At 42.8% G+C, this 10,597-nt stretch overlaps 1 protein-coding gene across 2 annotated transcripts; it reads left to right on the top strand.

Moving 5' to 3' along the window:
• The first annotated feature begins 832 nt into the window (after positions 1 to 832).
• Positions 833 to 9,466, top strand: LOC144164130 (uncharacterized). Of its 2 annotated transcripts, XM_077694670.1 has the most exons (5): positions 833 to 1,077; positions 1,154 to 1,351; positions 1,847 to 1,913; positions 3,541 to 3,619; positions 9,040 to 9,466. In XM_077694670.1, exons 3-5 carry the CDS (start codon positions 1,849 to 1,851, stop codon positions 9,250 to 9,252), a joined length of 357 nt encoding a protein of 118 aa, XP_077550796.1. In that variant the 5' UTR covers positions 833 to 1,077; positions 1,154 to 1,351; positions 1,847 to 1,848; the 3' UTR covers positions 9,253 to 9,466. The 2 variants fall into 2 exon arrangements, with proteins under 2 accessions (XP_077550796.1, XP_077550795.1); XM_077694669.1 differs by lacking the exons at positions 833 to 1,077; positions 1,154 to 1,351 and having other exon boundaries at positions 1,472 to 1,913.
• The last annotated feature ends 1,131 nt before the right edge of the window (positions 9,467 to 10,597 follow it).

The following is a 10,597-nucleotide window of genomic DNA, read 5'->3' as shown; positions in this document are numbered from 1 at the left end:
ATTCTTCAGCACACCCTCCTTTTGCCCTCGTCCATTAGCCCACGTCAAGCTTGTCTCTAGCGCTACTGTTGTGTTCGCTGTCTAACGGCTGCTTTTTGCACCATCGGTCGCAGAAAACCATTTGACTGTTGGGCGGAGCGGTACAATTCTGTAATACACGGCGCTAGTTTGCAATGGCAGGCTATTCAAAAGTGTGTCAAGTGTTCCCTTTTTATTCTGTAGTTTTCTTCTTTGACGTTTCGTGAAATAACAAACCGAACTACAAAAAAAACAGTACATGGGGGGTGTAAATCGTTTTGAACCCTTTGGTGCAGCGTCATTTTTAACACTGGTCTGCCCGTATAGGCAAACTTGTTGGGACCGTTTAGTGTCCTTTTTATGGGGAAAAGCCATTATGAATGGCATATTGGCTTGTATTGTCACGTTTGCGCGATATTTGCAGGTAAAGAAAATAGGCCCCAATGCAAAATGAATCCTTTAATATAGGCATCAAAAGAAGCCTGGAGCATGCTAAATATTCTTTTGAAGGTAGGTTGTGCTTTTTATGATCACAAAGACGGACACAAGAAAACTACGTACAATTTCACGAGTAGACGGCGCCATCTTCTCGTGAAAGCGTGCGTTTTTCTTGTGCCCGTCTCTGTGATCGTAACAAGAGCAACTTACCTTCAAAAGCTTACACCAACTAGCCCGACATAAAGCTGTGGAAAATATTACATGTCCTGATCACACACTCAGAGTGTACTTTCTGTATTTAGTGAGTCGCCTGTTTGCATCATTATTGTCTGCCAGACATGTTGTCACTTGGGCATTACTCGAGCGTGCAGACCAGTGTTGCACAAGTAGACATGCTTCAGCGCTCTTCCTGTCACCCTCATCTTTTGCGCAGTCTTTGTGCGCCATAAATCAACTAGCCAGCAACCAAGTCTTCATCTTCCCTCTCGTTATATTTCGTATGTACTGTATTACAGAGGCATAAACACATCAGCTTGTCTACATTAATTAAGGAAGAGGTGCTCAAGCAAGGAACAAGGTTCGGGTGGAGGCCGATCGCGGAACCAGAGGACTCTGAAGCTGGTGAGCTAACCAGGACTGGAGATGGGCCTGCGGATTCTGTGTACCAGAGGTTCCAGGCGAGCGACTTGGCTTGCAGACAACCGGGCTCGGTTCTACACCTGGCCGCGGTTGGTGGCCACGGCCCAGGATGGATCACCACACCTGCCACGCAGGGCGGGGTGCTGCCTGTGCTGCTTTGTCCGAGCAGTGCATGCATTCGGGGGCCAATGCTCTGCTGCAACTTGGACCAACGATGACCCGCGGCACACATCGCTGAATGGTGCTTCTCGTGTTGGTGAGAGTATTTCCGTTTTTCTCTTCGCTTGTACTGGATTTCGGGGCACATTGACCCTTGTGTCCTTGTTTGGTGCTAAGTTTCCCTTTCACCGTTCGCCATTGTAACTCATTCTGTTTCCTTTCTCCCGAGTTGCGTGTGAACGTGTCACACTCCTGCAAGGCCAAGAGAACCTTCGCATCAACAATTAATTTTTCCCGAAAGGTTAGAGTGTCAAGCACCATACACTTGGCTGTTTGGCATGGAAAGACCCAGCATTTGAAACATGTCATAACAGCAGGTAAAATCTTGCAGGGCTGCAGATTTTCATCGACATGGCTGTATGAGGCTATGCGGGTTTGTAGTAGGTTTCAGGGGATATAAAATTTGCTTGTGCCTGCTTTGGACTGGCCCTTGAGACTTCGAATTGCTTGTGCGGTTGACGTCTGTGTAAAATTGTCATTTGTTGCAACTGCTCCTGCCCTTACTTTTTGCCTTGACCTTTGGCTCTATCAGGTATGGCTGCTCTTAATCCTCAAGTCCTGTGGATGTCCATGCTCACGGGGTCTTTGCCTTTTTGGAGGTTTGTATTACACTTGTCTCTATCTTAGTTCTTTCAGTTCAGCTCATAACCACCATTTGCTCTCGTAGAGATCGCATAAATATTGTTGATTTCAAATTAATTCCAAATAACGGTTGGCTACTGTTATTGCACGAAGGCATCTTTGGATGTTAAAATGCTGTGAAAATTGCTAAAAATTGAACCTTGGTGTCACTTCTTTTTTATTCCCAGAGGGGTTGTGTCAGTTTTGTGCTTTTCGTTTACGCACCAAAGGCTTCACATAAAAAAACCAAAGCTTCATAATACTAATGGGTCATTCCACGCGAAACGTTCTGGCCCAAAAATTGGCCACCGCCAATTCCGTTGAGAAAAGCAGGTGAAGGAATCCTGAAATACTATGAATACGTCGAGACCTTCATACAACAGCTGTAGAAACCCTAACGAGGATTTGAATATTCAGACAGATTTGATCAGTGGACAAAGCTTCCTCAAGGCAATATTACACTAAAATAATGCCGAGCACGGCAAACACTAGTTCGGAAAAGTTTTTTTTCCACCCTCCGGTTTTGTGACCAATGTAACCAACATAAATGAAAACATGCAAACCAGTTATTCTCGATAGCACAAAGGCAAAGGAGACTGGGAGAGGGTAAAATGGGGGACAGAAGAAAAGGAGGGCTGGTCAGCCTTAAGAGCAGAAATTGACAAAGGGAGCAATAGAAGAACGGAAACTTGAAGGGAACAGTGCAACAACGCCTTCCCCTTCCCGGAGGGCTCAAATTGGTGCGAGGGGCCAAATATGGCCTACCGTCGAAACAAAATCTAAATAAAATTATCAGGCTAGATACAAGTTGTTCCAGACGGAGTTCACTATGTGCGGTGCGGCTTCTGTCTTCACTTGCGGCAACTTTTGCTATGTATATTGCACATCTGATATGTTTAATCATTTTTGTGGACCACAACACAGGAAGAAGCAGTTTTCCTCCCTTCATTGACCAGGGCAGTAGTCTGATGTGAAGTGAAGTTTAGAAGCGAACACATGCCCAGAAAATGCTAGGAAAACACCTAAGAGGACGTGGTGGAGAAACGCCACTCTAATGTAGCAGGGCCGGCAGAAGACTCTTGTCTGTCGACATTTTTTAGTGCTAGCCCATATTGCGTCTCTCATGCCAAAGCCTCAGTGAGAAATTTGAAACTATTCTGTGTTGCTTGCGTATATCTGACTAATGTATTTCCGGCTTGGAAGGGAGCCGAGTGAGTACTGAAAAGCTAGTTCTTTCAAACTAAACAAAGCTGAATTCAGTCTTTATGGACCCTTTACTGCATGTGTTATTGCTTGCTTGCTGCAGAAACAGTGCTGACGTTGTCATCTGTGTGTTTACAGCAATTCCGCGTTTTTCACAAACTTGTAATCCAGTTCCACTTCTAATACTGCTAAATGAAAGTAGTGCGGAAGTAGAGACCCTGATAATAAAGCAATTGTTAATGCACCGTGAAAATATGAGGAACGTAGCAATTACCACATTGCATTTGTTAAGCTGGAGCCCTGTGGATATTTTTCCTTATGGCCTCCTCTATACTCTTTTGTTGGTCCCCCACATCTTATTAATTTCCATGTCACAGTGATATGTATTTTTTTTATCACTAGATGCAAGAGGGGTGGATACACTGTCCTGCGGCCTGTTTTGCTGAATGAAAGTGGTGTCGAAGCCTTCAGAGAAGCACTGGTAAGTACAGCAGTAATTACTTTTAATGAAATAACTTCGCAGGAACTTTGGAAAAACTGAGTGTTGCTTCTTTGTGTGGTTTTAGAATTTTTAGAAAAACGGTTGTGTCAGCGAAATTGCTTAAATTTCTTGGAATCGTTCCCAGTCTTCAAAAATCATCTATCGATTTCTCTATAATCTCGCTCCGAATAATCTTCGAAAAAAAAAACCCTGAAGAAGCAGACAAAAAAGGCATATTTTGAGCTACTAGCTACCAACCTTCAAAATAACTACCTGGTTTGATAACCACGCCACCACTGTGACACCGTGGCACACCTCCTAAATTTCCCCTACGGACCCTGGCATCAATGAATATCTTGATGTGTGGGTGGGTTTTGTATTTTTAAGCTATTTTGGCAGTGATAACGCTCGTTTCTCACGAAATGGTCTTCCAGATCGGCCTAGTCATGCTAATACTACAAGCAATTAGGTTAACGCTCCCATATTCAACTCATAAAAAGATCTCACACAGTTGCAATTTCAACAACTTCAGCCAACGTAGTAATGAATAAAATGAGCCACTAGAAAAACAGTTGTCTTTAGTAACAGTTTTCCAAGAAAAATAGCTTGGTTGAATTTGTCTCATGACAGCTGATTAAAGCTACAGTTTGAAGGTAATTTTTTTTCTGTGAACGAAGCGATGCTTCCTACTACTAAAACCTGTCCCGAACATCAAAACGCTCGAGACGGCCCGAAAATCCAGAAGCTGCCGTATGCATTGTGATGCTCGCTAAGTACACTACTTCTGGCGTTGACGCTGATATCTGCTAAAAATAGACTTCGGAATATGGCACGCAGACAGGGCGGTAACTTTCTTTTTATCCCAGAAAGTCTACCAATTTTTGGGGTCTAACAAAACATTTTTGTGTAAACATATTGATTAGGCACATTCTGTATCAGCTCAAAATGCAGATTATTCGATGCCCTTTCCAACAAGAGCAGATTCGCAAATTAACAAAATCAGTTTTTGGCCAAACGTTGCAAATATGGATAAGTTGTGTATATCAGTTCGCAAATAGTTTAAAAAGTTTGGAGTATAATTTTTGCCAAAAATAAAAAACACATCTTGGAAAAAAGTTTAGTTGCCCAGTACAATTTGTCAGATATGAAAAACATGTTACCATGTGTGGTGCCCTCGTTCTGCAGTGAAGCCCTACCTCTGTTTCAAAATATGCAATTTCGGATAGTTTACTGAAAAAAATCGGGTGGTTTGGCATTATTAGAGGCACTAATTTGTCCCCACATGATGTAGAAACATCTTGTCAATGGTTAACATCGCATTAATTGTCAGGTAAAAATTCGGGATAGGACAAAAACTGCTTGGGGCTGAAAACAAAATTCGGTCACTGTCAGTTTACTATCATGCACCTGTTGAAGCTTTCACTTGCTGGTTGTTATAATCTTCTGGCTCACTTTTCTGACCCTGCTTTCAGGAATGAGGTGCGATGCACTGGAACAGTGCCCAGCTAGCTATCCCCGAGTAACTGTTGCGTGACAAATGAAAAAGGCGTTCAGCTCTATGAGCCTCCTGCATTGCACCTCTACCTAACATTTTAGAAAACAAACAATACCAAACTTGTGGCAGACTCTGTCAGAATATGTAGTTCTACTGAGGAGCAACTCTAGACCTCCGAAAATATCCTCGTACAGAATCAAAACTGAAGCCAATTTTAAGCTCTCTCTCTTTGCCTTAACTGATGTCCGATGACTTGAGGTTATCAATTGACTTTCAACTGGAACTCTTATTGCACAAGTAAGGCATGGGTGAAGTGAAATCACAAACGGCATGCTTTTTTTTAGGAAAAGTAGTGGGCAACGAAGGAGTTAAGGCAAATCGGGTTGAAGTTCTCTGTCTAGTAGTGCCAAATATAAATTGCGCAATGCAGAAATGAAACAAATGACAGGAAAAGGGCTGAAAATGCTAAGTGCACTTGTCAGACATGCGGAGACATCCACGAATACTTTGACTGAAAAAAAGCTACCCGTCCTGTAAACCAAAGCTCACTAGTGCATACCTGGTGTCATTTTCTGGTAGTTCTCACCTTTAAACGCAGACGGATTGCAGAGCTGACGACATCATTTGATACTTGACTTCTGTGAGCCATTTGATCAAAAAATCTAATGTTAATGCAGCGTAACCACAAGTGACATCCTTTTTTGTATAGCGCAGCAGCTATGGCACCTATCGAAACAACACATGCTGCTCAACCCTCAAAAACACCGTCAGAAATTTCAGTGTAGCCAGAGCAGGAAAATTAGAACTGATTCTAAAACTGCAGTGCCTAGACTAACCAGTGGGATGCGTTAGTTGCAAGAGAAATGACAACATGGATATCAGGAATATACAGCATTGATCATCGGTGATTGGTGCTTTATATTGCCGATTTTATATGGCAGTTTTTTGCAAGGTGAGGTGTGTATGTTTTCTCAGAAGGGAGCGTTGCTGCTGCGCTTGATAAAAAAGCATGCGACTCGTGGTCATGCTGCATTACCATGGAATTTTCTTGATCAAAAGTCTTCCAGCAAGCCAAATACCAAATCATTTTGCCAGTTTTGCAATCCGATGGCAGTGACAGATGATAATTACCTGGAAATGACACCAGCTTTCCACTACTGAGCTTTGGTTCAAAGAAATGGTCGTTTTATTTTGTGAAAGCTTATTTCTGAAGGTTCCCCGCATGTGTATCAAGTGGACCTGGCATTTTCAGCCACTTTCCAGCAGTTTTCATTCTGTTTGTGTGTTGCAAACCTAATATTTCGTGCTACTACACAGTTACCCAACTTCAAGCCGATTTGCCATAGCACCCCCGTCGCCCTCTACTATTCCCCGAAAAAAGAACGCCTTTTGTGATATCGCTTCACTCATGCCCTACTTTTGCGATAACAGCTCCAGCTGAAACTCAAAAAATAACACCAAGTCATCGGATATCAGTTCAGACAAGTAGAGATTTCCAATCAGCCTTGAACACTGCCAGCTGTTCACTGGCCAGTTTTGTTAGTATGAGGCTATTTTTGGAGGTCTAGTGTTGCTTCTTACTGCAACTGTCTATTCTGGCAGTCTCCAAAAGGTTTGATATGGTGCCTTTTTGAAAATGTTAGGCAGCACTCTTTTCGCCGTGCGAAAGCTTGCTGGGCACAATTCTAGTGCATCGAAAGTTATTCCTGCAACCAGGGCTACCATAGCGAGTCAGAAGATGACAATAAACCGCAAGTGGATGTTCTGGTAGATAATTGATGATCAGAATGTCAACAAAAATGCACCACTGAGATTGGTTTTAAATTCCAAGCGGATTTTTTGGTATATCTTGCTTGCCGTGAACCTGGTGCTTGCTGTAGTCTTTAATAAGATGTTTTTACATCACGTGGGGACTAAGTTGGGCCCCTAATAATATCAAACCATTTCAGAGAACCATCCAAAATTGTGTATTTTCGAATGAATGTTCGGCTTCACCACGAGACGCGGGCACCATGCGTGCAAGCACCACGTGGGCACCATGGGGACAAATTAATTTGCACTAGTGAATTTTTTCTTGGACAGGATTTTTTAATGTAAACCTTCAAAATGCATATTCTAAATTTTTTCCGCTATTGGTGGTTTGTTATACACAACTTCTTTTTTTTTCATTTTTCTTTACGGTGACAAAAGTTTGATTTGGGTTTTTTTTTGCGATCATTATTTATGCAAACATTACACAACTGGTGCTAGCAAGGGCGTTGAATCATCCACATTTTTGCCACTGCACTATGTGCCTAACCAACACATTTAGCAAAAAGAAATGTTTTCTTAGAGCCCTAAAAACTGGTCAATTTTCTGCAGTAACAAAAGAGTTGAAATCAACGCTGGTGTCAGCTTTACTGCATCACTCTGAATTTGTGCAGAGAAGCCCCTCTAGTGCATGAGAAGTTCGAGAACAAAAAGTTGGACATCCAAAGTCAGTAAATTGGGATAGGGAAACTAATTATTGTGGCATGTCCCATCAAGGCTGTAGTGTCAGCTTTACTGCATCGCTCACAACTCGTGCAGAAAAGCCCATCCAGGGAATTAGAAATTTTGGAACAAGTTTTGTGCCAAATTTAATTATATGAGAAGTTAAAAGATCAGGGTACGGAAACTGAACGCGTTGACAATAATTCAAATAGACAAGTGGTTTAAAATTTTTTCTTGTGGCCACTAAAAACATGAAGAAACCGAGGCACGTAACAAGGCAGTGGTGCCCTTTGTACTGACAACTTAGGTTTCTTTTCCATCAGTAATAAGTGTGATCTCGATAACTACAACTGTAAGCATTATTTAGTGCTTCATGCTTTCACTTAAGCTAAAAACTGTTGAAGGAAAAAACTAAACGGGGTGCGGACATTGCATGCAAAGTAGAAAATATAGTCAGCGTATTAAATAACTTAAAAAAAAGCGTTAAAGTTAATCAGTGAAGCGTAGATAGAAGGTTCAGGCAAATTGCTATCAAGCCTAAAAGCAAAAGAAAAGCGGAACAAGCAGGATCTATGATGTGTCGTTCCCATCTGGAAAGTCGATGTATCCAATTTGTCCCTTGGCTTTTTGCATGTACCCACTCATTGTGAATCATGCAAGTACAAGCCTTTCTAGGGCCAAGTTTGACTTCTGCAAAGAAGCTAAAGCACTGATTTGGGAGCTTTCAGATGTTTATTACATAAAAAACAGGAGCTCAGTGAACCTGTGTTGCAATAAGCTTGAATATTTAGACACTTCGCTATGATTCCTTTGTTACCATTGTGCGGCCCACTATTAAAGGGTGTTATTTTAGACGATGCACTCAATAAACTTAGTTGCAAGCAAGTGCTTGTCCTATCATCTTCTTTGTCATGTGCTATGGACTCGACTTTTTAAGAACTATGTACCAACTTGCCTCATGCTTTTTACTGAACAGTTTGAGTTAGACTTTGTACCCCTCCAGTGTTTTGCAGTGTGGTGCATGCCCTTTGTGCAGCAGGTATCTCAGTTCACTTACTGCTTTGTTACTCGTGCTGCCTTTAAGCTTTACATAGATATTTTCATACCATCAAAAGGGGGGAGTAGCAGCCTTTTGCACTCATAAATTCTTAGTCTCCCTCCCTGGAGCTTTCAGATACTCTTTATGGATGCAATATTTTTTGAAGCTTTTGCATTTCTGAGGTCTCCATATGTAACTTCATACATTATACATATGTTCCCTCATACAAAACATTTCATAACAAAAGCCAAATGGCGAAGCAAGGAAATGTAATGGCAAGAGGTGTGCTCCTCGCCCTCTTTTTTGTTAGGCACTGGGCAGTTAGCCTGTTGTTGATGATTTTACTGTGCTGGCTACAATTTCATTTTGCTTTTGCCTTATTGTTCAATTTCTTTTCATTGATATTTCTGGCAGGTCCGAGACAAGGCCTGGTCCGAGACGCCAGGACCCGAGGACACCTTGCAACGCTTGTGCACGGCCTGTGAAGATTTCTGGATTGACTTCATGGACTTGTGTAAGAAGTCTGCCTTAGAAAAACAGCAACAAGGAAAGAAGCCTTTAAAAATTATTGCAATTTATTTCCACACCAGTTTAACCTTGCACCAGCAGGTATGCAAAGCTGGTTAACACAAAACTTGTATTTGTGATTTAATATCATGCTTGCTAGCCTAGCAAACCTGCGTTGTGACAAGCCATAGCAAGCAGTAAAACATGCTTAGTGTATCTGTATTTTTAGGCTATTTGCTGGTTATTTTGTAATTTAAAACAGCTGTGATACCCTAAGCTGGCTTTTCATTCAAATGTGTATCACTTTCGTCTTTAATAAAATAATTTTCAAATACTTTTGGTTTGCTTTGCTATACTTGTATGAAACTGCTCATGAAGCTGCATGCATATGTGGGCTAAAATTGCACTTGCACGTATACTGCAATGATTCCACCAGCAGTATTACTGACCATCTCTGGGAAGGTCACCCATATACTTCCACGACTCTGTCGCCATAAGCATCACGGGACTCTTTAAAAAGGGGCGTCCTCACAACTCTTGTTACAGGGTCGCAATGATCATCAGGCAGGAGTCCCGTGACTCTCTTTTTTCTTTAGATAGGTCAGTGCTGACATTAAGGAGGTAGTCACCCATATTCTACTGTGACTACTGTGACGGCGTCCGTGTGACCCCCTTTCAATAAGAGTAGCGTGACTCTGCGAAAGGGGTCGATGAAGAGTCAAATCTGTGGCAAGTAAATACCCCCCAAAGAGGGTCGCAGGGACTCCTTTTTTCTTAGTGTGTATGGCTGCGCGGTGGCGATACGAGTCTGGTGAAGGCGGCTTCGACGGCGGCGGCCGCATTTGCAGTGCGTTGGAGCGCGAGCTTGCTGGTGTTTGTTGTGTGATATAGCTTTCTGCACTCATCATGAAGGGCAAACTATGTGAACTACCATGCCTCTGGCGTGCTGCGTACCTGGTTGCCGCTCTGGCTATCGGAGTACAACGGAAAAGGCTTCGCTGCTCTGCCTCCCAAGCGACCGCGCACAACGCGACAGGTGAAAGCGAGCCATTCCACGACAGGAAACGGACGCTTTAAGCTCCGAGTTGAAGGCCGTTCGTGTGTGCGAGAAACATTTCGACCCCGCGGACATTACTCGAGCCGAAGAGTTCAAAATAAGTGGACAATCTGTGCTTCTGCAGCGCGAGAAGCTCACGCTCCGCGTCGCCCCGGATAATTGAAAACCTGCCGGCCTATCTTACGAAGCCCAAGTCACGGTCGCGCTCACAACGAGAAAATTCGTCGGTAGAACGTCGTCGCGTTTCGTCGCCGAACAACGATGGGACTGCAGCTACTGTGATTTTGGTTATCCAATCCGATATTTTGAATTTGGATAGCGGAGCATGGCTATCTTTACCTGCATATATTTTTTTAACTTGCCTGCCGCGATCGCCCAGGGGCTAAGGCGTTGTGATGATAAGCCCAA

Source organism: Haemaphysalis longicornis, unplaced genomic scaffold, assembly GCF_048455015.1.
Source record: "Haemaphysalis longicornis isolate Haplotype H1 unplaced genomic scaffold, Haemaphysalis longicornis Haplotype H1 scaffold_13, whole genome shotgun sequence".
Classification (NCBI taxonomy): Eukaryota; Metazoa; Arthropoda; class Arachnida; order Ixodida; family Ixodidae; genus Haemaphysalis; species Haemaphysalis longicornis.
The sequence above is the reverse complement of the archived record's forward strand: the minus strand, read 5'-3'. Positions and strand labels throughout refer to the sequence as shown.